At 49.2% G+C, this 27,426-nt stretch overlaps 1 protein-coding gene across 3 annotated transcripts in view; it reads left to right on the forward strand.

The window, feature by feature from the left end:
- Positions 1 to 27,426, forward strand: part of LOC105480446 (bassoon presynaptic cytomatrix protein) — a 118,374-nt gene that overhangs the window by 47,193 nt on the left and 43,755 nt on the right. For all 3 annotated transcript variants that reach the window (XM_071091728.1, XM_071091730.1, XM_071091729.1), the window contains exon 2: positions 23,055 to 23,463. In XM_071091728.1, coding sequence (XP_070947829.1) covers positions 23,055 to 23,463 — 409 coding nt within the window. The remainder of the gene's footprint in view (positions 1 to 23,054; positions 23,464 to 27,426) is intronic.

Here is a 27,426-nt window from a genome sequence, read left to right on the forward strand (position 1 = left end):
TTGAATGAGCAAATGACTGGAGCTTTGTCTAAGAGGGTCCTCATGTATGAGGAGTGCTGAGTAGACCCTGTGGGTCAGAAAGAGGATGAAGGTCTGCAGGTTTGTTGGTGTGTTAGGTGAAGCCTACCTCATGGTAGGAGCAAGGTGAGGATCTCTGCAGTCAATTAGAAGTGTTCTCTGATCTTACACGTAAATTCTTTCTCTGAAATTCACATCACATAAAATTAACCAATTTAAAGTGAACAATTCAGTGGTATTTAATACATTCACAATGTTATGCAACCATCACCTCTATCTAGTTCCAAACCATTTTTGTCACCCTAAAAGAAAAACCCACACTCATTAAACAGTTGCTCCCCATTTCCCCCTCCCCTTCTAACCACTAGTCTGCTTTCTGTCTCTATGGATTTATCTATTTTGGATAGTTCATATAAATGGAATCATAAAATAGGTATCCTTTTGTACCTGGCTTTTCTCTTACTTAGCCTAAAGTTTTTGAGGTTCATCTGCATTGTAGTATGCATGTATCAGTACTTCATTCCTTTTGTTTTATCTTGTTTTGTTTTATTTATTGTGGTTAAAATATATAAATACACGTCACATAAAATGTACCTTTTTTTTTTTCTTCTAAAGAGATAGGATCTCACTATGTTACCCAGGCTGGCCTTCAACTCCTGGGCTCAGGTGATCCTCTTGCCTCGGCCTCCTGAGTAGCTGGGACTACAGGCACGTGCCACTGTGCCCAGCTCAAAATGTGTCATTTTAACCATTTTTAAGTGTACAATTCAGTGATATTAGATAAATTCACATTGTTGTGCAGCCATCACCACCATCCATCTCCAGAACTTTTTCATCATCCCAAATAGAAACTCTATACCCATTGAATAGTAGTAACTCCTCATTTTCCCCCAGCTTATGATAACTACTGTTTTAGTTTCTATCTCTATGAATTTGACAATTCTAGATACCTCGTGTAAGTAGAATTCTACAGTATTTGTCCTTTTGTGACTGGCAAATTTCACTTATCATCATTTCTTGAAGGTTCCTCCATATTGTAGCATGTATCAGAATTTCCTTCCTTTTTAGGGTTGAATAATACTCCACTGCATGTATATACCACATTTTTTTTTACCCATTCATCTATCAGTGGACATGGTTGCTTTCACCTTTTGGCTAGTGTGAATGATGCATGGATTCTTGAGTGCTGCAACAGGCTGGTGGACAGCTGGAGGAGGGACATACATTTGAGCACTGGACAAGATGCTGAGGTTTCCAAATGGGTCCAGGAACACAGTCTGCTCCCATTTTCCAGGCCTCCCACACCTACATCCCCTACCCCACCTCTCCCCATATTTCCCCTGACTATACCCCTCCAGCCATACTAGCCTGCTTGCTGCTCCCCACCTGCAATCCACAACCCTGCCTCAAAGCCTAAGACCCTGTCATTTCTTCCTCTGGGATGCCCTTCCTAGGGCCTTGGCATGGCCTCTCCCAATATATTAATATTTGCAGGCTTTTGCCATGCAGACATGGTGGTGGGTGCCAGTAATCCTAGCTACTTGGGAGGCTGAGGCAGAAGAATCGCTTGAGCCCAGGAGGCAGAAGTTGCAGTGGAGACCATGCCATTGCACTCCAGCCTGGGCAACAAGAGCGAAACTCCGTTTAAAAAAAAAAAAATCTATATCTATCTATATCTATATCTATATTTATTTATTTGCATGACTCTGCTCAGGGGTCCCCTTTTCAGAAGTGCCCCCTGACCCACCAGGGTAGTTTCTCTTCTTTCTCATTCATATTGTTCTTCTAAGCACCTATCATACTCTGAATGAATTGGACTTACCTATTTGTCTTCTTGGTCTTTGCTTGTATCCTGCACCATAAGACGAGTCCTATGAAATAAGTGGCCTTGTCTGCCTTGCTCACTACTAGGTAGCCAGCATCTGCAGTGCAGCCCAGTGCCAGGGGCCGTGAAGCTCCCAGTGAGGACCTGACATGTGGTAAAGCCACACACTTGTGCTGCTCTGGCCACCATTGGAGCCCTGACCCCTTCCACCTCCCCCTTTTGTATTTGGATTTGTATTCACATCCTCCATCCCCGGTACCCCACTCTGTTCTCTGGAACTCTCAAGCTGCCCTGAGTCCCCAGCACCTTCCCCAGACATTCCCTTTACCTTCTGCTAGGTAAAAACCTGGCCATGCCAAAATATTATTTGCAGGCCGCGTATAGGCTCACACCTGTAATCCCAGCACTTTGGGAGGCCGAGGCGGGCGGATCACCTGAGGTCAGGAGTTGGAGACCAGCCTGGCCAACATGGTGAAACCCTGTCTCTACTAAAAATACAAAAATCAGTCGGACATGGTGGTGGGCGCCTCAGTATGCAATATTCTTCTTACTCCCTCAGCAGGGCTGTGCGAACCTCCGTGCACTTGCCTGATCATCTGGGCCAGGGGGCCTTTGCATGAGCTTCGCTCTCAGACCCTGGTCTCTCCTCTTTTGTCAGACACAGGCCATACAGTTCTACCATTATCTCTCCCTTAGCACTGCTGCCTGGACTCCTCATTACTTCCCACTACCCTGAAGATTTTGGCAAAAGAATCCAGGCTTCGGCCGGGCGCGGTGGTTCAAGCCTGTAATCCCAGCACTTTGGGAGGCCGAGACGGGCGGATCACGAGGTCAGGAGATCGAGACCATCCTGGTTAACACGGTGAAACCCCGTCTCTACTAAAAAATACAAAAAACTAGCCGGGCCAGGTGGCGGGCGCCTGTAGTCCCAGCTACTCGGGAGGCTGAGGCAGGAGAATGGCGTGAACCCGGGAGGCGGAGCTTGCAGTGAGCTGAGATCCGGCCACTGCACTCCAGCCTGGGTGACAGAGCGAGACTCCGTCTCAAAAAAAAAAAAAAAAAAAAAGAATCCAGGCTTCCTGCCCACTCCACTTGTTGTCAAGCCAGGGAAGGAAGAAAGGGAGGAAGGCAAGGCTAATGTTTTTCTCAGTGCCTACTGGGCACTTGGCACTGCATTTCCTCATGCTGGGGTAGCCCTGGCCCCTCTGTTGGCTCAATCTGGCCCAGGCATTCTGGGTGTGGTGACTCAGGGCTGGGCTAGTCCCTCAGAGACTTGCCCTTCTCTCTGGGAGCAGGACTGCTTGGCAGTATATTACTCACTAGTCAGTGGCTAGCTACGTGCCATGGAGAGTGTGATCACATATGCTGTCACATGCTCTAACACACATGCACACAGTGCATGTGCATACTCACGTGTGAGCACACACTACGTGTGCACACAGTAGCTCATCATGCTTTTTTCTCAGGTTTTAGTCACCACTCTCAGATCAACAGGCGGATATTTCCTTTTTGAGAGCATCTGTCTTGATGGAATTTAGGCCACAGTAGCTGAATTTAATGGTCTCAATGTGTGAAAACATGTCAGGTAGGAACATGGGCATCCCTGAATCTGTGCTCCCCAGACGCAGAGCCCTAGAAAGGGGAAGAGAGTAGAGGAGGGAGCTCCTGGTGGTCTACCGGGGGAGGGCCTCTTCTAGTCAAGGGTGGGTCCAGTCACCTGAAAGGGATTGATGGCTCCTTGGATGGGAGGTTTTGGCCTTAGGCCGGGCCTTTGTGGCTGTTACCCCACATCAGGCTGAACAGTGAGGGGGACTGAGAATCAATCTCTGAGGCAGGAGGGAAGAATGGGAGGAAGGTATGGAGTGACGGCGGTCATCTGCAGGAAGCCTCTCACTGGGTGGTCTCTGCCTGCAGGAGGCAATCTCCCCAAGTGACCAATAGGGGAATTGTCCACAGGGAGAATCTGGAAATGAACCCCCAGCACCCTCCTGACTCTCACAGGCTGAGAGAGAAGGAAAGGCAGGAACCAAAGTGCCACAGATAGGTATTAGATTTCTCCTTCTGAGTTAGACCCCTCAAAAGTGAAAAACAAGAAAACCACAGAGGAAAGACTGCATAGTTGGCAAGAAAGGAAAACAAGCCACCATCTATGCACATTTTTCTGCAACTAGGCTGATAGGCATGTGGAACCATGGACATGGTAATGTCAAAGGCTGAAAAGTGGTGGATGGCTTTCCTTTTTAAATGTCCTTTGATGTTGCAGTAGGTATTATTTAGAAGAGGGGTTGTTTTTCCTGCTGGAATCTTGAGTCTCAGTTACTGTCTTGAGATGGCATTTTTTAATCATTCTCATCATCTTTCATAAGCCTTATAAAGAACTGTATTCAGGCTGGGCGTGATGGCTCATGCCTATAATCCCAGCACTTTGGGAGGCTGAGGTGGGTGGATCACGAGGTCAGGAGTTTGAGACCAGCCTGGCCAACATGGTGAAACCCTATCTATACTAAAAATACAAAAATTAGCCAGGCGTGGTGGCGGGTGCCTGTAATCCCTGCTACTCAGGAGGCTGAGGCAGGAGAATTGCTTGAACCCGGGAGGCAGAGGTTGCAGTGAGCCGAGATCGTGCTACTGCACTCTAGCCTGGGTGACAGAGCAAGACTCTGTCTTGAAAAAAAAAAAAAAGAATTACAGTCAATGGGTCAATACGTCCTTAACACCAACCCTGTCTGGGCATTTAGCTTCATGCTGCGTGCAGGTGAGGGGAGAGAGGGAGTCCAGAGGGAGCCCACAAGCTCACAAGGAGCCCTCCCTCATGAGGCCATGAAAAGTCTGCAGGAAGGCACAGCAGATTTCTGGGAACTGAGGAATCTTGTGAGGGTCCATAGCGGGCAGGATACTTAAACCAGGTTTTGAAGGTTAAATTGACTTTTTTTTTTTTTTTTTTTTTTTTTGAGACGGAGTCTCGCTCTGTCGCCCAGGCTGGAGTACAGTGGCCGGATCTCAGCTCACTGCAAGCTCCGCCTCCCAGGTTCACGCCATTCTCCTGCCTCAGCCTCCCAAGTAGCTGGGACTACAGGCGCCCGCCACCTCGCCCGGCTAATTTTTTTGTATTTTTTAGTAGAGACGGGGTTTCACTGTGCTAGCCAGGATGGTCTCGATCTCCTGACCTCGTGATCCGCCCGTCTCGGCCTCCCAAAGTGCTGGGATTACAGGCGTGAGCCACCGCGCCCAGCCTTTTTTTTTTTTTTTTTTGAGACAGAATCTTACTCTGTCACCTAGGTTGGATTGCAGAGCACAGTGGTGCAATCATAGCTTACTGCAACCTCAACCTCCTAGGCTCAAGGGATCCATTTGTCTCAGCCTCTCAAGAAGCTGGAACCACAGGCACATGCCACCATGCCTGGGTAATTTATTTTTATTTTTTTATTTTTTGTAGAGATGGGATCTCCCTATGTTGCCCAGGTTGGTCTCAAACTCCTAGGCACAAGGGATCCTCCCACCTCAGCCTCCCAAAGTGCTGGGACTATAGGTGTGAGCCACCGCACGCCTGGCCTGAATTGGCTTTTAAGGAAACTGCCTTGTAGAAAGAGAACACAGCATGAGCTGGTAGAGGTGGGGGTCAGATGAGGAGCCTCAGGAATCCCTGCTGAAGGCAGTGCAAGAAGAGGAAAAACTGCCTAGTTAGGAGGAGCCACATGGTAGAGTGCTTTGAAGGCTGTGGACAAGTGTGTCCAGGGTGGGGTGGTAACCCCGGATATGCTGCTGTGCCTGACATGCATATGGTGGGATTAGGTGGGAAGAGTGAGCACTTAGCATAATATAACTGGTGCGAGCTTTCACACGTGTGACTATGATCATGGCAGCTACCATAGGAAAGCCAGGCCTTTTTCAAACAGACTGTCTGAGTGAGACTCCTAAGCAGGGCCTACTCTCATGTCTCTGTACCAGGCTTCAGAGTCTTTTCTCCCCCAGACTTGTCTATCATCGGCCTGGGATGCCCTTGCAGGACCCGGGATTATTGCAGTGGGTCCTCTGTGTTCTATGCTCAGTGTGTCAGCCACTGCTACCACACAGAGCCTCTGCTTTCCTGATCAATCACCCGAGCCCATGGGCCATTCAGTCCACAAACATTTACTGAGCCCTGCTCTGGGCCAGGCCCTGTGCCAAACTCTAAGGACTCTGTGGTCACTGTGTGTAGAGGAAAGCCAGATGGCCCACTTTTCTCTGGAACCACCCCCCTTCCCCATGGCTTCCTCTAGGATTTTCTGGGACTCTGCCAGCCCACATTGATTTCTCCTTCTGGGAGCCCCCGGACCACAGACCCCTCCCACCACACACACACATGCACATTCAAGTTCCCATGCTTTTGTGTGTAACACTTGCTTTGTATTCTTTTGATGGCAATAAATTTGAAGTTGCAAGGCAAAGGTAGAGTTCAGAGGGTTTCATTCTCATTTTACTACCTGTTATTTCTAGGCGGGTGGATCACTTGAAATCAGGAGTTCAAGACCAGCTTGGCCAACATGGCGAAACTCCATCTCTACTAAAAATACAAAAAATTAGCTGGGCGTGGTGGCTGAGGGCTGTAATCCCAGCTACTCGGGAGGCTGAGTCAGGAGAATTGCTTGAACCTGGGAGGCGGAGGTTGCAGTGAGCCAAGATCACACCACTGCACTCCAGCCTGGGCAGCAAGAGCAAAATTTTGTCTCAAAAAAAAAAAAAAAAAAAAAGCAGACCTGATTTCTGGACAGAGAGGTTTTTAACATAGGATGAATAGATATTAGTTTGGTGTTTCTCCCACAAAATAGACAATAGGCATTATTTTTTAATTCCACTGATTTCCCATGAGAAATGTATTAAGGGGTCCCAGGCAGGGTTTCCCTGGAAGTCTCAAACAGGAGGCTCTGGGATGCCTCATACACTGGGATGTTTCTGGGGCCAGTCCAGTCCCCTGAGCACAGCGGATGTTCAGTGAATTCATGCATGCATTTAGTGTCTGCAAAGTGACGCAGACACTGGGTGATCTTGCCAACTGCATTGTTGGCCTGTATCTCTCTTCCTGTGCCTAGAGCAGGGCTGAGTGTGAAGTATACCCTTAGCCATCTTTGTGGGATAAAGATATGTCCAGGCAGCCCCTAAGGGCAGGCTGAGTGCTGAGTCTGTCATCAGTATTGGGTGTGATGACCGGTCAGGAACTTGAGCTTTCTGGGCCAGAGTCCTGGCTTCTGCCCTGTTGGGGGCAGGACTATGGGAAGTGGCTTGCTTCCTCCCTACTCACAAAGGCTTGCAGTTTTCTCTTAGTTTATCTTGACTTCCAGATTGCAGCAAAGTTTTGAAGAGAGCTGACAAGCACAGCATTGTCCCCTTGGTAAAAGGCTGCAGTAGCAGGATTTGCAGTAGCTGGAACCTGGGAAAAGCTGGCTCAGCTTTATGTAATGACTTCAGTCTCCTGATTTGAGCTTCCTAGCTTTAGGAGCTGACCTGGGTCAGAACACTGTGATGCTATACAACCCAAAGTTGTGTCATGTGGGGTCCTAATGCAAGTGTCTATGAGCCTGGGGCTGGCTGGGGAGCAGGAGCCTCCATGACTTGGGCTGCATCAGAACTCCTGGGCTATACTTGAGAGCCATGGTACTCCCAGAAGATGGGGTTAGGAAATGTGAAGAGGGCTGGCACTGGGGCCAAAGCTCCTTAGAAGTCTGTGGTGAGGTGGCTGAGAATTTACCTGGCCAGTTAGACGTTCCCTCAGAAAGCTGAGCCTAGTAGGGGAACATGTGGAGATAGCTGGTTGGCCTAGAACACTCTTTTTTTTTTTTTTTTTTTTTTGAGACGGAGTCTCGCCCTGCCGCCCAGGCTGGAGTGCAGTGGCCGGATCTCAGCTCACTGCAAGCTCCGCCTCCCGGGTTCACGCCATTCTCCTGCCTCAGCCTCCCGAGTAGCTGGGACTACAGGCGCCCAACACCGCGCCCGGCTAGATTTTTGTATTTTTTAGTAGAGACGGGGTTTCACCGTGTTAGCCAGGATGGTCTCGATCTCCTGACCTCGTGATCTGCCCGTCTTGGCCTCCCAAAGTGCTGGGATTACAGGCTTGAGCCACCGCGCCCGGCCTTAGAACACTCTTAAAAGGTGCCCCAGTCGGCCGGGCGCGGTGGCTCAAGCCTGTAATCCCAGCACTTTGGGAGGCCGAGACGGGCGGATCACGAGGTCAGGAGATCGAGACCATCCTGGCTAACACGGTGAAACCCCGTCTCTACTAAAAAAATACAAAAAACTAGCCGGGCGCGGTGGCGGGCGCCTGTAGTCCCAGCTACTCCGGAGGCGGAGGCAGGAGAATGGAGTGAACCCGGGAGGCGGAGCTTGCAGTGAGCTGAGATCCGGCCACTGCACTCCAGCCTGGGCGGCAGAGCGAGACTCCGTCTCAAAAAAAAAAAAATAAATAAATAAATAAAAAATTAAAAAAAAAAAAAAAAAAAAAAAAAAAAGGTGCCCCAGTCACTGTAGACTGGAAAGGCCAGGAAGGTCTTAGTGCAGGAATGCACTGTGACTTCTCAGAGAAGTGTCAATGTCTTGGGTTCTTCTGGTGTCCCAGGCCAGGGTCATCTGGAGAGTCTAGGAGATCATAGGGGGAGCTCCTCAAGGAGCTGCTGACCCAGGTCTTGGCTCTGGGTGGTGACTCTGGCCTGGCCACCTGCCTGCCTTCTCTTCCCTCCTCTCCTTCTCTTGGCTCCCAGCATGGGCTCCCACCTGTCCTAGCTCCCCTAGGAATTTCCTGCTGATGAGCTATTACCCAAGTCTGATGACTAGGTAGGAAAAAAGACATTTTTTCCTTCCAAAAACTGCAAGAAGAATAAGAAACAGAAAAGAAAACTCTACCTTCAACAAAAATAACAAACACCTGTAACCTGAAATACAACAAACAAAGATTGATTTTTGTTTGTTTGTTTTGTTTTTTTGTTTTTGAGACAGTCTTGCTCTGTCACCCAGGCTGGAGTGCAGTGGCATGCTCTTGGCTCACTGCAAGCTCCGCCTCCCAGGTTCACGCCATCCTCCTGCCTCAGCCTCCGAAGTAGCTGGGACTACAGGCGCATGCTGCCACGCTTGGCTAATTTTTTGTATTTTTGGTAGAGATGGGGTTTCACTGTGTTAGCCAGAATGGTCTCGATCTCCTGACCTTGTGATCTGCCTGCCTCAGCCTCCCAAAGTGCTGGGATTACAGGCGTGAGCCACCGCACCAGGCCAAACAATGATTTTCAAGTCCAGGATCAAAATCCGTCCAGGATGGAGGATTTTAGGAGGGGATACTTGTCAGAGTCCAGAGGACCAAAACAAATAACAATCTATTGGACCGGTTAGCAAAGCCAACATATGCAGACAAGCTTAGGGAGTATCTTTGAACCCTGTGTGATGCCAAGGAGTTACTAGGGAGGTGGAGTTACCCAAGGAATTGAGCAGAGTGTGGCAGGTGAGGGGAAAACTATGGGTTGCCAGCAGTTCAGACAATAGAAAAACAAAGGAAATTCAAAATAGGTGTAATTGGTATCTCCGGAGAAGAGAACAAAACCAATGGAACACAAAAATATTCAAAGATACAATAGAAGAAAACTTTCCCCCTGAAATAAAAGAACACATAAATCTTTTGTTTGAAAGGCTGGGGGCTGGGCATGGTGGCTCACGCCTGTAATCCCAGCACTTTGGGAGGCCAAGGCAGGCAGATTACCTGAGGTTGGGAGTTTCAGACGAGCCTGACCAACATGGAGAAACCCCATCTCTACTAAAAATACAAAAAACTACCTGGGTGTTGTGGTGCTTGCCTATAATCCCAGCTATTCAGGAGACTGAGGCAGGAGAATTTCTTGAACCTGGGAGGCAGAGGTTGCAGTGAGTAGAGACAGTGCCATTGCACTCCAGACTGGGCAACAAGAGTGAAACTCCATCTAAGAAAAAAAGAAAGGCCAGACTGAATTTTAGGAAAAATATACATATTTAACCCAAAAACATGACTTGGTGGTGTCACTGAATTCCAAAGAGAAAAAAATAGTTCTATTGCATCCAGAGGGGAAAAGTTTATATATATATATATATATATATATAAAACCCAGAGCTCTCCACAGTTATAATCAATGATAGAAAACAGAGGGGCTAGCTATATCTCCAAAGTCCTCATGGAGAGAAAGTGTAAACCCAGAATTTATATCCAGCCAACGTGTTCAAGTTTATTTTTTCATTATTATTATTATTTGGGACAGAGTTTTTGCTCTGTTTCCCAGGCTGGAGTGGAGTGGTGCATTCTCAGCTCACTGCAACCTCCACCTCCTGGGTTCAAGAGATTCTCCTGCCTCAACCTCCCAAGTAGCTGGGACTACAGGTATGTGCCACCATGCCTGGCTAATTTTTCTTTCTTTCTTTTCTTTTCTTTCTTTTTTTTTTTTGTATTTTTAGTAGAGACAGATTTTCTCCATGTTGGCCAGGCTGATCTCAAACTCCTGACCTCAGGTGATTGCCTGCCTTGGCCTCCCAAAGTGCTGGGATTACAGGCGTGAGCCCCCATGCCCAGCTGTAGTTCAAGTGTAAAGGTCATGAAGATGTGTTCAGACATTCAAGAACTCAGGAGACGTGGTTTCTATGAGTTCTTTTTAAATGAATGAATGAATAAAAACTTCTAGAGATAAATTCTATAAGACATACATGGAGATGCTGTGATTAAAGGAGTAGTAACCTCACCACCACTTACTTGCCCTCAGATGAGCCATCAATCACACAGTGCCTATTACAGGCACCTTGGTGCAAGAGACATTCAGTCTTTTTTTTTTTTTTTTTTTTGAGATGGAATCTCGCTCTGTCACCCAGACTGGAGTGCAGTGGTGCGATCTTGGCTCACTGCAAGCTCTGCCTCCCGGGTTCACACCATTCTTCTGCCTCAGCCTCCTGAGTAGCTGGGACTACAGGCACCTGCCACAACGTCCAGCTAATTTTTTGAAATTTTAGTAGAGACAGGGTTTCACCATGTTAGTCAGGATGGTCTCGATCTCCTGACCTCGTGATCCACCCGCCTTGGCCTCCCAAAGTGCTGGGATTACAGGCGTGAGCCACTGCGCCTGGCCAACATTCAGTCTTTAAAGTTATACTGAACTCATGGCATTTGACACTTCAGCTGACTCGTGGCCACATATATCTCTTGCTATTCTGGAAAAGCCATGGGATAGAGGTGAAAATGGGACTGAGGGGAAGATCAAAGGTAGACTCTACATGAACCACTACTGTATACCCACTGGTCTCTTTCTAGAATTTGGCCTGAGGTGGGCCTGGTGCAATTCTTAGTGAGACACTACAAGAATATGGATGTCACTTGAGGCAGGTCTAAGGGTTTGGTTTTGTTCTACATCATGGATGACAAGCCCATGACCTTTGTGCTTAATTGATGGTAACAATCTTTCCCGTGAATCCTTCCTGAACCTACCTCCCAGGCAGTCACTACCAATTCATTGGGGTTAAAGGAAAGTTACCCTTATTTCCCATCCTTGCTCTGGATTCTGGAGACTAGCTGGTCCCAGAGAAAACCAAAAGCAAATCAATTTGCCTGAGAGATGTTCTTTTTTTTTTTTTTTTGAGACGGAGTCTTGCTCTGTCACCCAGGCTGGAGCGCAGTGACCAGATCTCGGCTCACTGCAAGCTCCGCCTCCCGGGTTCCCGCCATTCTCCTGCCTCAGCCTCCCGAGTAGCTGGGACTACAGGCGCCCGCCACCTCGCCCGGCTAGTTTTTTGTATTTTTTAGTGGAGACGGGGTTTCACCGTGTTAGCCAGGATGGTCTCGATCTCCTGACCTCGTGATCCACCCGTCTCGGCCTCCCAAAGTGCTGGGATTACAGGCTTGAGCCACCGCGCCCGGCTCTGAGAGATGTTCTTAATCTAGTAGACCCACTCAGGCCCCAGGGCTGGGGAATGAGGTCTCCAAGGTTTACTCTTGTGGCAGTTATGCCCTGGCTTCCCTTTGCTCTCAGACTTCTGGTAGTCTCCCCCTCTGATGCTGGCAGCTTCTTCTAGCCTATGTTTAATGGCAGCAAGTCTTGTTCCTACCAGTCCCTCTTGTCACATTCTCCCCTTGCTGACCCACCTGCAGTCTCATGCTGGATTCTTTCTCTCAGCAACAGCACAGCAGTCAGAGCTCACTGCCTTAAACATGTTCTCTTCTGGCCCAAACAGGCTGGCCTGGAACAAATTGAGCCTTGTTGTTTGGCCACAGGAAGAGTCCCACCTGCCAGACATTTCTGAGTGGAAAGGATGAGTGGAGGTGGCAGGTGCCTGATAACACTGATGGTTCCTTCATATGGGTTTGTCTGCTCAGGGGTGTTGAGTGCATGTCTGCCCAAGGGCATCAGTATACACCTAGCATCACTGGGCCATCATGGTGCTTTGTCCCCAGCTCTACCAAGGACCTAGCTCTCTGGGTTATCTGGAATCTTTAGGGTCTTGAAAACTTACCATCAGAGTGGGACTACAACTTATAGGGGCTGGGAAGTTAGGAAGAGAAGATGTCAGCCTCAAGGGAGCTCTTGCCTGTGGCATGACCTCTCACCCTGCCCAGGAACCCTGGGTGTGGTACCTTACCTACCCAACCAGCAGACAGCACCTTAGAGGCTTTGAGCCCATGATACCATCTTCTTGGGCTCTTTCTGTGGCTGTGGCTGCGTGTTATGGAGATCCTTACCCTTGTGCTGTTGCCGTCAGTACTCCAAGTTCTTTTTGGCCCATAGGGCAATCAGGAAGCTGATGAGGCCAGCCCTTGATGGCTGGGGGCCTCCCTGTCACTGACCTAAGTACACTTTCCATGGAGCCTGGTGGAGGGTAGGACTGAATCTGGTCTGGGAAACCAACAGAAACTATTTTAAGGACTGGAGAGTGAGAGTTTAAGAATTTTCGGCCGGGCGCGGTGGCTCAAGCCTGTAATCCCAGCACTTTGGGAGGCCGAGACGGGTGGATCACGAGGTCAGAAGATTGAGACCATCCTGGCGAACACGGTGAAACCCCGTCTCTACTAAAAAATACAAAAAACTAGCCGGGCGAGATGGCGGGCGCCTGTAGTCCCAGCTACTCGGGAGGCTGAGGCAGGAGAATGGCGTAAACCCGGGAGGCGGAGCTTGTGGTGAGCTGAGATCCGGCCACTGCACTCCAGCCCGGGCGACAGAGCGAGACTCCGTCTCAAAAAAAAAAAAAAAAAAAAAAAAGAATTTTCGTAGCAGTGGCCTCAACTAGGACACATATGCCAAGGGGTCGAGGGATAGGGGAGGGACAAGGCAGAACATATGGAAATTTCTATTTACATTTATTGTCTATCCATCTTTTAAAACTTTTCCATTTGGGGAGGTGGGTTTTATAAAAAATAAGCATTTATATAATTGGTAGATGAATATTCACATGTTGGAGATGCTGAAACATGTTTTATTGATAGAGGCACATGATTAAAAAGGCAGGAGGCCACTGACTTGAAGGCTGGGCAGGCCAGGACATGTTTTCTTGTGCAAAAACTGGAATCTTTTTTCTAAGCCTAAACTTTCTAGATTTTCATATCCATTCCTGAGAGAGGAGCTCTAGGACACTGGACCTGGCCCCAGCACCCACTGCTCTGTAGCCTCTGCTGCCTGGGTGCACAGGAACCACTGGGGTAGCCCAGTAGTCCTTCCTGCCCTGGGCCTCAAAGGAGAGGGTCCTCCCACAGCATCTGCCCATCTCTAATTGCCCATTACAGAAAGGTCAGCCATGAATTTATCAAAACCTCTTTTGAAGCTTTGGGGCTTTTCTGTACACTCTGACTTAGAGAAACAGTTTCTTTAAGTTCACTGCCCTCCTGGTGAACAAAGACAGCCATTTATTAATGGGAAACATTTCTTTCAAATCCTCAACTGAAGGTGGTGGGGGGCATGCTCTGGAATGCTGCCTTGTGGAGCCCAGGTTGGTTTTCCCTCTGGCGCCTGCACTGGCCCCATGCCTGGCTGCTTTTCCTTCTGATCTGAATCAGCCTGGTCAGGCTCTCCTTCCCACTGTGTATCAGGGCAGCCACATCTCTCCTGGTGGTTCTGCCATTATAGATGTCCCTGGTGTCTGAAGCATTTTTTAGTCACTGACGCTTGCTGTCCTCATGCCTTTCTGGGGGCTTCTGACAGAGGGGAGCCTAGCCTCTCACCCGTGCAGTTGGGATTATGTCTCCCAGCAGTGGTCATGGGATGGGACAGGAGGCCACAGGGTACTAAGGATTGGTACGGGAGAGGCTAACTGAATTTGCTCTGTTCCCCTTCTTAGCAGCCCTCCTGTGGCCAGGGTGCTCCTTCCTGCCTTGGCAAACAGCCCTGAGTTAAGATTGTTTCTGATCAACTAATAGCCTTAAATGCTGAAAGGAAGAAAAGCTGGTAGAAATCCGGCTGTTTCTACATTGTTTACCTTTCTTGGCCATCTTAAAAATATATTTGTCCCAATACCTAATGCATATGGGGCCTAAAACCTAGATGACCAGTTGATAGATGCAGCAAACCACCGTGGTACATGTGTACCTATGTAACAAACCTGCACGTTCTGCACATGTGTCCCAGAACTTAAAGTAAAATAAAAAATTATATAGATAATTATATATATATATATCCCTAGATAAGGCATTTCTAGTCTTCCCTGTTTGGCTTCTAGCCACTCCTTCATCTTTCTGCCCTTTCCCTCCTGCACCTGCCTGTCTCCTGTGTGTCCTTTATGGCGGCACCCCTTTCCCCTCCTTGCTTACACACCCTTAAACTGGCCCTCCCCAGCAGTAGGGCTCCCATGGCTGCTGGGAGGAGCACTGGCTTCAAGGGGCCTCTCTGCTGATGAGGCCACATCCACGAGACCAAGTCTTCCTTGTGGGTCCTGCCTGTGGACACCTCCCTCTCTTTTTCCTCATTCCCTTCTTTCTCCTGCCCAGCAGCCATATTTTGGTGGAGACCTTTGTTTGTGTCTCTTAAGAAGAGCCTCCTGGAGGGCTTACTTCTTTCCTCCTGAGGAGGCCTTGGATGGTTGTAGTCACTGTGGCTCCCATGGAACGTGTGTTCAGGTGTATGGCACAGACAGTTATGACCCCTGGAGCTCCTGCCACAGTGGGCCCTCGTGTTCAGCTGGAGAAGGAACTGGCCCTTCCTAAGCTGGACTGGTTTGGGACAGGACTTGGGCATTTATGGTGTGTAGCCCTCATGGGTGTAGCCTTTCTTCCTGTGACTTCTTGACTTTCATATATGTAGACTTATCATGACAGGGGGCATTGTTGAGTGCTCCTCCTCATGGAAACTTCTATAACCCTGTGGGGTCATTCTCTTTTTTCTCCTTTCTCTGACTTCTCTGGTTCTGACATCTCCTCTACTCCTACCAACTTTGGTCCTCCCTACAAATCTTTCTTGGACCACTGCTCTCTGGGTGATTTCTAGCCTGAGAATTGTCTGTGAACAAGACCTATAAGTCTCCCAGATAAAAATATCTACACTTATCTGAATTGAACTGAAGCTGTGACCCATCTCTTAATGTCTCTTACCCCCTACCCCCACCTCAACACAACCAAACCCAAACTTGTGATTTTGTGATTTCACTTCCCATTTCTCACCCACTAATTGACTTCTCTCCTTGGATTCCCCATCTCAATTTAAAGGAACACTTCTCCCTGGAGCCAAAGCCAGAACACCTGCTGCTGTACCTTCCCTTCCTCTTGCCACGCAGACTATTTCCTGGGCCAGTGCCTTATTCTCATTGGTTTCCCTACCTCATCATCTTCTTGAAAAGACCCTAAACATTCCCCTATGTGAAAACCTTACAGGCTCTGTTCATTTTAGCTTTTAGCTTCCCAATTGGCTCAGGTAGTTCAACACACACTATCACATGATTGCTGGGAGCTGTTCTAGGTGCTGGGAGCAGCAAAGACTGACGTCTTCCAAGCTTACCCTGCATAGCTACTCAGACTGAGCATGCTCTGCTGTGCCTCTGAGTCTTCGTGCATGTTGTTGCCTCTGCCTAGCATGCCCTGTCACCTTGGCATGAACAGCCCATCTTTTAAGGCCCAGTTTAAATGTCTTCTCATCCTCAAAGACTTCTGCTTCTGTCCATCACTGGACCAGTGTGTCTTGCAGGGATTTGTTTGCACATCTGTCTCTACTCTAGACCAGAGGCTCTTGGAGGACTGGACTCCTATATGAATCATTTTTTAAAAAAATTATTTTAATTAAATATTAAATGATTGTTTATAAAGAATACAAGAATACTTAAACAACATGTATAAGATGTGAAGAATAACAATATGAACACCTGTGGACCCACCTTCCATTGAAGAGATATAATTCCTTTATACCATCAATACCTATTATAGGGCCTGGAAGTAATCCAGGGGTCAGTAAATGTGAATGCCTGAATGAATGAACATCTGTTGTTGGAGTCATTTTCTCTATGAGTCTCTCAGCGTTGCTAGTTAAGTCCCAGGTGAATGGTGTCATGGCCCTAGCCCAGCCCCACTCCGTGAGCCCATTCTACTGTTCACACATTGTTCTGGTCATTGTGCATGTCCTTATTGAGTGTCCACTCAATGCCAAGCGTGGCGCTGGGTCCTAAGGATATAGTGGGGAGCAAAATGGTGAAACCTCTTCCCAGGGAGCTTCCATGTAAGCAGCTCTTCAGAAAAAATAATCCAAAGAACCCAAACTGCAGTGTTTTCTACCCCCTCTACAGCTACATGGTGTTCCCCTGAAAGGCAGTGTGGGACATGGTTAAGGACATGGACTGGTGACCTAGATTTTGGAATCCCAGCTCCACCATTTGCAAGTCATGATGGCTTTGCATGTTACTTAACTTTTATGTATGGCAGTTTTCTCATCTGTAAAATGGGCAAAATAGATGCTATTCAGTGAATTTGCTGTGAGGCTTAATGCAGTTACTATGTGACAGGTGGCTCATGGTGAGGGCTCGGTCAGCATTACCACAATTATTGTCAGCAGAGCCTTCTATGGTATGGCTGGGGGTGTAGCCAACTGCTGTGGGGAGGAACTTTAGGTATTATTCCTGAAGTTCTCTCCTGCATGAAGTCAGACCCAGAGAAGGGCCGAGTGCCATGCCAGGCGCTTGCCGTGTTTCCTCAGCTTTAAAACTTTGGGGCCACATTTTACTACTCTGAGTCATTTAGTGCCTACAGTCAACCCATTCAGGAAATACATATCGAGTATCCAGTTTCTGCCAGGCACTGTGGTAGGCCCTGGGACACAGCTGTGAGGAAAGCACACGCAGGCCGTGCCCACACAGAACTGGCAGTTTAATTCAGGGATCCCAGAGGATATACAAAAGCAATAAATTTGTTATATGATGGGTCAGAAGGTGCTCAGTGCCACAGAGAACAAAGAGGCAGGGGAGACAAGTGCAGTTTTAAATACAGTCAGGTTAAGTGTCCCTGAAAGTATGCCACCAGAGCAAAGACTTGAGAGGGAGCAAGCGTCTGCAGAAAAAACAGCAAATCTGAGGCGGGCAGATCACAAGGTCAGGAGTTCAAGACCAGCCTGGCCAATATGGTTAAACCTTGTGTCTACTAAAAATACAAAAATTAACTGGGCGTGGTGGCTCATGCCTGTAGTCCCAGCTACTTGGGAGACTGAGACAGAAGAATCTCTTGAACCCAGGAGGGGGAGGTTGCTGTGAGTTGAGATCGTGGCACTGCACTCCAGCCTGGGTGACAGAGTGAGACTCTGTCTCAAAAACAAAACAAAACAAAAAAAGAAAAAAGAAGAAGAAGAAAGAACAGCAAATCCAATGGCCAAATACACATGTCAGGAGTGGGCCTGGCATAAGGGAAGTGGAGTCGGGGAGAGGGTAATCAGAGAGGAAGCCAGAGGGAAAGGGGCTAAATCTCATGGGGCCTTGTGGGCCATTGTAAGACTTTTGGCTTTTCTTTTGGGAGGTAAAGGAAGCCAGTGCAGGGCTTAAGCAAAGTAGAGAAGTCAAGCAAAGCCTGACTCGTGTATTTAAAGCCTTATCGAGGGACTGGGCGTGGTGGCTCATGCCTGTAATCCCAGCACTTTGGGAGGCCGAGGTGGGTGGATCACTTCAGGTCAGGAGTTCGAGACCAGCCTGGCCAACATGGCAAAACTCTGACTCTACTAAAAATACAAAAAATTAGCCAAGTGTGCTGGTGTGCACCTGTAGTCCCAGCTACGTTGCAGTGAGCCGAGACTGCACCACTGCACTCCAGCCTGGGCAACAGAAGGAGACTCTCTCTCACACATACACACACACAAAGCCTTATCCTGGCAACTGAGAATGGCTCAAACCAGGTGGGGTGAGGAGGAGGGTGTAGGTAGTAGTGGCCAGCTTCAGAAACTAACAAGCTATACTGCTGGATTGACTTAGGATGAGACAGGAAGGGAGGCAGAGACGGCACCAAGGGGGAGACTAGGAGGCCCACATTTAGGGGCAAGATCAGGGGCTCAGCTTGGGTGTGTCAAGGTGAAGATGCCTACAGGGCATCTCTGTGAAGATGTGGAGTTGGCAGTTAAACAGGTGAAGAGTTCAGAGCAGAGTTCTGGGCCAGAGATAGACATTTAGTGGGTATCAGTGGAAAGTGGATTTAAAGCCCTGAGACTGGGTAAGTCTTGAGACTTAGGGATTGTGAGTACTCACAGAAGCACATTTGTGTAAAGACTGAGCCCTGGGTCTCTCCAGTGTAAGGAGTGGGGTTCTGGGGTTGGCATATGAGGAAGAACCTGCAAAAGAGATTAGAAAAGTGTGGCCAGGCAGGAGGAGGAAATTCAGGAGAAGGTGGTATTCCTGAAGGCAAATAGAGAACTTATCTCAGGAAGGATGGAGTGATCATCTGGGATCAAGTGCTGCTGATGGTCAAATGAGATGAGAAACTGAGATGTGACTGTCGGATTTGACGATGTGGAGGTCCCTACTGACTGTGACCTGAGGAATGTCTGTGGAGTGATGGGCAAAAGCCAGATTGGAGGGGTGGGTTGAGAGGGAGAGAGGAGAGGAGTGGGAGGTAGTGAGTGGAGGCAGTTCTTTTATTATTTATTTTAGAGACAGAGTCTTGCTCTGTCACTCAGGCTGGAGCGTAGTGGCATCGTCCTAGCTCACTGTAACCTTGATCTCCTGGGCTCAAGAGATCCTCCTGCCTCAGTCTCCCAAGTTGGGGTTACAGGTGCAAGTCACCTTGTCAGGCAAGTGGAGATAATTATTTTAAGGAGTTTTGCTGTAAAGAAGAGGAGAGAAATGGGGCAGTAGCTGAAGGAGTAGTGGAGCAAAGTGCTGCTGCTTCTACTTTTTTGTTTTTTAGGATGGGAGAAGCTTGTTTGTATGATAATTGAAATGATCCAATAGAGAGGGGGAAATGGATGATGAAGGAGAGGGGAGAATTTGTGAAGGTGAGAAGTGGGCCTTGGGATCAGGAGGCAGGTGAACACTGGGGGACAGGAATAGGGAGGCTGAAGTTGTGCAGGTTTCTTCTGGTGGGTCCAACTTTCTTTGTGAGATGGTGAGCAGGTCATCAGTGGCAGTTAAGAGACAGAGGGAGGTGTTTGGAAGCTTGAAGATCAAGGAGAGGGTATAAGGAAGCATCTAGGAAGACAGGAGAGTACAAAGACCATGGGCATATATTGCGATCTCCAGGTGTCATGATGGCTACCATGAGGCGTGTGGGCACACATCAATGCCAGGAACATTGCCCTCGCATGCAGACTTTGCTGGGTGCAGAAGACATTGTTTGTTTATTCACTGTCACCACGGCTGAGTTTAGAACCCTAATCTTCATAAAAAATGTGTCCAGAAAGACTACACTGTGATACAACATTGATTTAAAAAGTCGCTGTGTATATAGATTGCCTGCTACTTATTGGGCAACACAAATACAATAGAAGTGGCTACATTTCTCAGAAGGCTTGCACAGCCTGGAGAGGGGTGGGGGCCACAGCCCATTCACATGTTTATAAAAGGCTCTCAATGTCTTCTGATTTGCTTTCAAGGGCTGCCTTTAAACTCCAGTCCCAAATAATTTAAGTAAAAAATGAAACTTAATTTGGACAAGTGGGAAATATTTCTTTAGGATACCTAGAAATTAGTATACTGAAAGGGCTCAGAGAAGCCCAGGTTCCCAATGTGGGCCACAGATGCTATGGCCACCACCATGCTAGGCTTCATAGCTGGTGGCAAAGATGGCCCTGAGGGGTTGGACTCAAACTCTGGTTGTCTTGCTGAAGAAGAAATTGGTGGGTCTGTGACTGGATGATTAGGTCTATGCTATTGATGGCTGATGACAGGAATGTTAAACACTGTAATAGTGTTTCTTTTTTTTTTTTTTTTTTTTTTTTTGAGGCGGAGTCTTCACTCTGTCGCCCAGGCTGGAGTACAATGGCGCGATCTCGGCTCCCGGGTTCGCGCCATTCTTCTGCCTCAGCCTCCCGAGTAGCTGGGACTACAGGCGCCCGCCACCGCGCCCGGCTAATTTTTTGTATTTTAGTAGAGACGGGGTTTCACTGTGTTAGCCAGGATGGTCTCGATCTCCTGACCTCATGATCCGCCCACCTCGGCCTCCCAAAGTGCAGGGATTACAGGCATGAGCCACCGCGCCCGGCCTAGTGTTTCTTTTTTTTAGGAGAGTCTTTTTTTTTTTTTTTTTTTTTTTTTGAGACGGAGTCTCGCTCTGTCGCCCAGGCTGGAGTGCAGTGGCACAATCTCGGCTCACTGCAAGCTCCGCCTCCCGGGTTCACGCCATTCTCCTGCCTCAGCCTCCCGAGTAGCTGGGACTACAGGCGCCCGCCCCTGCGCCCGGCTAATTTTTTCTATTTTTAGTAGAGACGGGGTTTCACCATGGTCTCGATCTCCTGACCTTGTGATCCGCCCACCTCAGCCTCCCAAAGTGCTGGGATTACAGGCGTGAGCCACCACGCCCGGCCTTAGGAGAGTCTTTATTAGATCAAGGATATGTTTCTCTACCTGCCAGTTCCTCAGAAGGGAGGAAGGACTGCAAAGTATCTTGGGGTCAGTGTCCCCAGGCGGGCTCCTCATCTTCCCCCTGAAATGACTTGTCCTAAGATGCCCTACCAGTTGGCTCTTAACTCTTTGGCAAGCAGATGGCCTTCAGATGGGGGCAGCAAACTTAGAATCTTCTCCTGTCAGTCAGACCCTGGGGCACTGAGGCAGAAGCTACCAGGGCAGTCTCCTGCACAGGCTAGGCCTCCACACTGCTCTCAGCAAGTCAGCCCTGTTTCCTGAGTGCCGGCATTCACCCCAATGAGTACAGACTAAAGCAGGAAGAGAATTTCAGGGAAGCAGTATAAAGCATTGCCTTTGGCTTTTTGTGCTCATCCTCTTTCAAACTAGAAAAGAGGAAAATTGCAGAGATGAACTTAAGTTGGGTCAAAGGAGAAGGAATATATGATTGACTTTTAGCCTGACAATTTGCTTTCTACCTCATGGAACTACCCAACACTGCTGGCTCCTCTGCAGCCAGATTGGGATGGAGGTGAGGGTTAGACGCATTGGATCTCACTCAGTGGTTCCTCAAGGCTGGATCCTGGAACTCCAACCCTACCCAACTTCACACTAGTGGAAAAGTAACACTTTATCCCATCTTGGTAGATTTGGTCTGGCATCAGGCTTGCCAGAGGGCTACCAGAAGGAAGGCTCCTTTGTGTAGAGGCAGGCCCCTGGTACAGGAGATGGCATTAACTAGGCATTGCAGTATCCCCCATCCCCAGCGATCTAGGTTCAGCCTCTGAAGGGGTTCAAGGCAGGATATAACAGATTGGCCAGTATAGTATCTCAGTATAGTAACTTGGGCTCATGTTGGAATCACCTAGGGAAGAAAAAATACTAATGCCAGGGTCCTGCCTCCACAGAATTTTATGTAATTCAATTTTTATATAATTCGGGGTGCAGTCTGGGAGTCAGAATTTTAAAAATCACCCTAGCTATTTCTTTCTTTTTTTTTTTGAAACAGAGTCTCACTCTGTAGCCCAGGCTGGAGTGCAGTGGCACTATCTCGGCTCACTGCAAGCTCCACCTCCTGGGTTCACGCCATTCTTCTGCCTTAGCCTCCCAACTAGCTGGGACTACAGGCGCCCGCCATCACACTTGGCTAATTTTTTGTATTTTTAGTAGAGACAGGGTTTCACTGTGTTAGCCAGGATGGTCTCGATCTCCTGACCTCTTGATCCGCATGTGCTGGGATTCCAGGCATGAGCCACCGTGCCCGGCCCCCCTTTTTTTTTTTTTTTTTTTTGAGACGGAGTCTTTGCTCTGTCGCCCAGGCTGGAGTGCAGTGGCGCGAACTCGGCTCACTACAAGCTCCGCCTCCTGGGTTTACGCCATTCTCCTGCCTCAGCCTCCCAAGTAGCTGGGACTACAGGCGCCCGCCACCTCGCCCGGCCAGTTTTTTGTATTTTTAGTAGAGACGGGGTTTCACCGTGTTAGCCAGGATGGTCTCGATCTCCTGACCTTGTGATCCGCCCGTCTCGGCCTCCCAAAGTGCTGGGATTATAGGCGTGAGCCACCGTGCCCAGCCTTTTTTTTTTTTTTTTAAGACCGGGTCTCACTCTCTTGCCCAGGCTGGAGTGCAGTGGCACGATCTTTGCTCACTGCAACCTCTGCCTCCCGAGTTCAAGTGATTCTCCCGCCTCAGCCTTCCATGTAGCTGGGATTACAGGTGTCACCACCAAGCCCAGCTAATTTTTGTAATTTTAGTAGAGACGGAGTTTCACCATGTTGGCCAGGCTGGTCTTGAACTCCTGACCTCAAGTGATCTGCCTACCTCGGCCTCCCAAAATGCTGGGATTACAGGCTTGAGCCACCATACCTGGCCCATCCAGGTATTTCTAATGTGTAGGTTTAGAATCTTGGTATTCAAAGCATGGGCCTCAGACCAGAGTACTGGCATCACCTTAGAGCTTCTTACAATGCAGACCCTACTCAGATCTACTGAATCAGAGTCTGTACTTTATCAGAATGTGAGAGGACATGTTCTGATCCTGCCTCATGCCCTGGTGCCAAGGGTTCAAGTTGGAGATGCTTGTCAAGGCTCAGCACAGGACACAGCAAATGAGGGCTATGATGATTCTTCTGGGCAGGAGGAGGAGGGTAGTGATGGGGCTTGGCAGGGTCACCTAGCTTGGTAGAGACCTCTGCAAGTTGATTGTTTAAGATGTATCTCTAACAGTCATTTTCAATGTCATTTCAGCACTTCCCGGAGACTGGACCCCAAGGAATCCCTGGGTAGCCAGAGAGCAGCTTCCCCAACTCCGAAACAAGCTTCTGCTACCACTCCTGGCCAAGAGAGCCCCCGGGAGACAAGGGCACAGGGACCAGCAGGCCAGGAGGCTGATGGTCCCCGCAGGACACTGCAGGTAGACAGCAGGACACAGAGATCAGGGCGGTCCCCCTCAGTGTCACCGGACAGAGGCAGCACCCCTACATCACCCTACTCCGTCCCTCAGATCGCTCCCCTTCCCAGCAGCACACTATGTCCCATATGCAAGACTTCGGACCTCACGTCGACCCCCAGCCAGCCAAACTTCAACACCTGCACCCAGTGTCACAACAAGGTCTGCAACCAGTGTGGGTTCAACCCCAACCCTCATCTCACCCAGGTAACCACCTCTGCGCCGGCTCCCCACTCACCTGCCACCTCATTAGCATGCCTCCCCTGGTTTCCTTCCCCTCTTTCACCAACTCTCTTTTCCTGGTCGTTTCCCTTGATCACCAGCATCTGTGTCCTCCTGCAGGGATGTGTCCTGGTTCCAAGATGTGGCAGCAAAGAACAGGGCCTGGTCCCAGATCTCCCAAGGGATTTCTGCATCCCCTGAAAGCTTGGGCAGAGTCTGAGAGTAGAAGATACTTTCTAACCTGGTCCAAGTTTGGTCTGGAAAAATGGCCTTCGAGAGGACCAAATTGTTCTTATGAACAATTTTTTCCCAATGGAACTTATTTGGAGTGGGCCATGAGCAGCTATAGGATACAGAGGGAGGCAAATTTCCCTGATCTAGGCCAGAAGGCCTCTCTCTTTGACAACAGTCTCTAGAGGGGGATGCTGGTGAGGGGAGAAAGGTTTCATGGGAGGCAGGAAACTGCTCTGGGAAGCACCTCCTCTGGGCTTTAGTTCTAGTCAGCTGGGGACCTGAGGTGGTGGGGCAGCTACCCCATCCCTAAAGAAATGACCTTAGGGTAAAGAACCAGGCTGGGAACCAAGCATTCACCAAGGATGACAGTGTCCCACACTCGCCAAGAAGCCACTGTAAGACCATTTCTGTGAGTTTGGCTTCTTTTTCACCCAAGAGGACAAGAGGACTCTGGGTCCACAGCCCCAGCCTGGCTTTGTTCAGGATGCTTTCAATGACTGTGGGATGTCTCACCAAGTGAATCGGGGCTGTCGCTTTAAAATGAACAGAGTAGGTCTGCTGATTTCCTCCTACTCCTCTGGGAGTGGAAGCCTCTGTTTCTCCCCATAAGGATCTGTCTTTGGATAGAATGGAGAGAGGCTGGCTGTAGGCACGGGCATGGCTGCCTCTGGAATTAACAGCAGCTGGAGCTGTTTGGACCATGTGGGAGGGGGCTGAGTGAGAATAATTGTTCACAGGTCAGGGTCTATATATGCCATGAGGTGCTGTGGGTGTGGGATGTGTGGTTTGTGAGAGGTAAGTGTGAGATTCTGAGGAAGGAGCTGTCGGTGTGGGGAGATGACTCAGTGCCTTTGGAGTCGCTCCTGGAGTGTGGAGGCTTCCTGAGGAGGCGTGCACGCTCGTGATTATTGCATCTGTGATTAGAAACAGGCCATCCTGCACTGTTCAGTTAGGTAAGCGCTTGCTGTTCAGAATTTAGAACAATACGATTAAGGCCAGGGAAGCTCACCTGTGTGTTTCTGCCAGTGAGAAGCCAGAAGCCCCTCACAGGAACAGGGAGGCTTGGCAGGTGGACTGTACCACTATGGGACACCCCCTCCTTATGCTGGCCTTGCCCCTCTGGGTTCCAGCTCCCTTGAGATGCACTGCAGCACCTGGACAACTCCGGGTGAGGTGGGTGGGGATAAGGAAGAGTCACACATGGTGGCCCCAGGCTCCTGGTGGGCATCCCATTCCTCACCAAACCATGGCCCCTGCCTGTAGGCTGTCCAAGCCCAGGACCTTCAGTGAGGTGGGAAGGGAGCCAGTCTTTGACTGTGCCTGGAAAAACAGCAGAGTAGGAAGACCTTGGAGACACTCAGTTCATCTGCCTCATTGTGCTGGGAGGAAGCTGAGGCTCAGGGCCAGGAGAAGATGGGGCCTCACACTTACTGCAGATCCATAGTGTTTTGTGAGGGGTGGATCTCAGCCAAATACTTCAAACAAATGCTGGGCCGGACAAATGAAATGTTTCTTTACTATGAGATTCCTTAGGACTTTCAGTGTCCTGAGGGGTACCACAGAGTTCCAGGACAGGACTGTGGTTGGCAGCCTTTCCCAGACTTGCTTTCACAGAACATCTTAGGAGCTGCTGTTCCATGGCACCCAGTTTGGGAATTGCTGACCTGGTCCCTTCTCCAAGTTCACACATTGTGAATACCCTTTTGTGCTGGGATTTTCAGGTAGAACCTTCACTTCTCCAGAGTTGGCTTTCAGTGTTGTTCTTGTCAAGGAAAAATAATCCTTGGCACATCTTCCCGAGGGGTGGCAAAGCATAATTCTTGAACCAGTGCAGTTGTTCTTTGTCACTTTGCTAAGAGCAGGTTCACCTTCCTGGTCATGCTTCCATGTGATGAGAAAACAGGTTTGCAGGCTTTGCTCACACACCTGCTGTTAGATCTGTTCTAGTCAGACTACATCTGTCCTGGCCACTTCTAACTTGATGTTATGTCAGCCAAGAAGGCTGGGAGTGCCCTGGTGTCTGTGGGCTGAACTCCTGCCTGGTCTGAAGTTCTGGGCATGTGTAAGGGGCTGGTTCTGAAGTTAGGTGTCTGGGTGACAGGGGGTCAGAGAGAGTGACTTTTTCCAGGAAACTCAGCTATAGCACTCACTTTCTTTTTCAGTTCCTCACTTCCCAGGAGTGGCCCAATCAGAGTAGAAAAAGATAGGGGTACTGCCAGACCCAGCGCAGATGCACTGCAGACACTGGCCACTGGAGAGTGTCCTGGGGACCCTGTGTGGACTGGGGAGTGTGCCTGGAGCTGCTAGTGTAGTCACTCTGAGCCTGGTTGAGGAGGTCCAGACACTGGCCACTGGAGAGTGTCCTGGAGACCCTGTGTGGACTGGGGAGTGTGCCTGGAGCTGCTAGTGTAGTCACTCTGAGCCTGGTTGAGGAGGTCCGGCAGCCTGGGTGCTGTGTCCAGGGCGTGTCAGCAGGATGCGTTGTTCCTCAACTTTCCAGTGGACAGAGGGATATAGCAGTCCCAGAGAAGGACGTGGGCCACACAAGTGACATGGAGGCTTTCAGGGCCTCTCCAAGACCACTAGTGAAACTGCTTGGAACTTTGAAATGTGACCACAGATAATGGAACTTTGTTCATGTGTGTCACTAATAGAGACTCACTGGCTGGTGTGGAACTCAAGCTGCTGCATAGATCTGGAGTGTGATTGAACAGTTGTGCCGAATGGCTGCATGAGGACAAATGCACAGAAAGGAGGGAAAGAACTTGGCCCCACTGGGCAGTGGTCACCAGGACTTGGTGTTTTTGTTTTTGTGTATGATGGCATCAGTCAGAGTTATTACTTTAGCTGAGTACTTCAGAAACAGCAGACCAGGTCTGGAGATGGGAATCACACACAGTTAGCCCCATTTGGCTAGAAGCAGTGTCTGAGATCTGGAATCACTGTTTTTCTGGCCAGCGGACCCAAGTTTCCCCTATCAGCCCTAGGCTGCTGGAGAGCTACTACACTCACACAGACTGACATGGTACTCACCATTCTGCCCATCCAACAGAGAGGAGGAAGCCTGCCCATGTAGTTTGGTGGGTTTCTGAGAGCCTGGAGCATGTTGAGACTGCATGGAAACTGGGGAAGGAGCTCAGAGCACAGTCCCTGTTTACAGATGAGGAGACTGAGTCTTAGAAAGTCTTGGCTTATTCTGGGTTATTCTGGAGCAAAAGAGCTGTGGACCTAGACCAGTGGCTTGGTCTCCAGCTTTCCCCCAGGGATATGCAGCCTCATTTTCCCCATTCATAGTCCATTTTGCTCAGGCTGAAGCTGGTTCAGAACAAATAGGGCAGTCCCAGATACTCTTCTTTTTTTTTTTTTTTTTTTTTTTTTTTTTTTTTTTTTTTTTTGAGACGGAGTCTCGCTCTGCCGCCCAGGCTAGAGTGCAGTGGCCGGATCTCAGCTCACTGCAAGCTCCGCCTCCCGGGTTTACGCCATTCTCCTGCCTCAGCCTCCCGAGTAGCTGGGACTACAGGCGCCCGCCACGTCGCCCGGCTAGTTTTTTGTATTTTTTTAGTAGAGACGGGGTTTCACCGTGTTAGCCAGGATGGTCTCGATCTCCCGACCTCGTGATCCGCCCGTCTCGGCCTCCCAAAGTGCTGGGATTACAGGCTTGAGCCACCGCGCCCGGCCCCCAGATACTCTTCTTGGTGGGGGCCATTTCTTTCC

This window comes from Macaca nemestrina, chromosome 2 (genome assembly GCF_043159975.1).
Source record: "Macaca nemestrina isolate mMacNem1 chromosome 2, mMacNem.hap1, whole genome shotgun sequence".
NCBI lineage: Eukaryota > Metazoa > Chordata > Mammalia > Primates > Cercopithecidae > Macaca > Macaca nemestrina.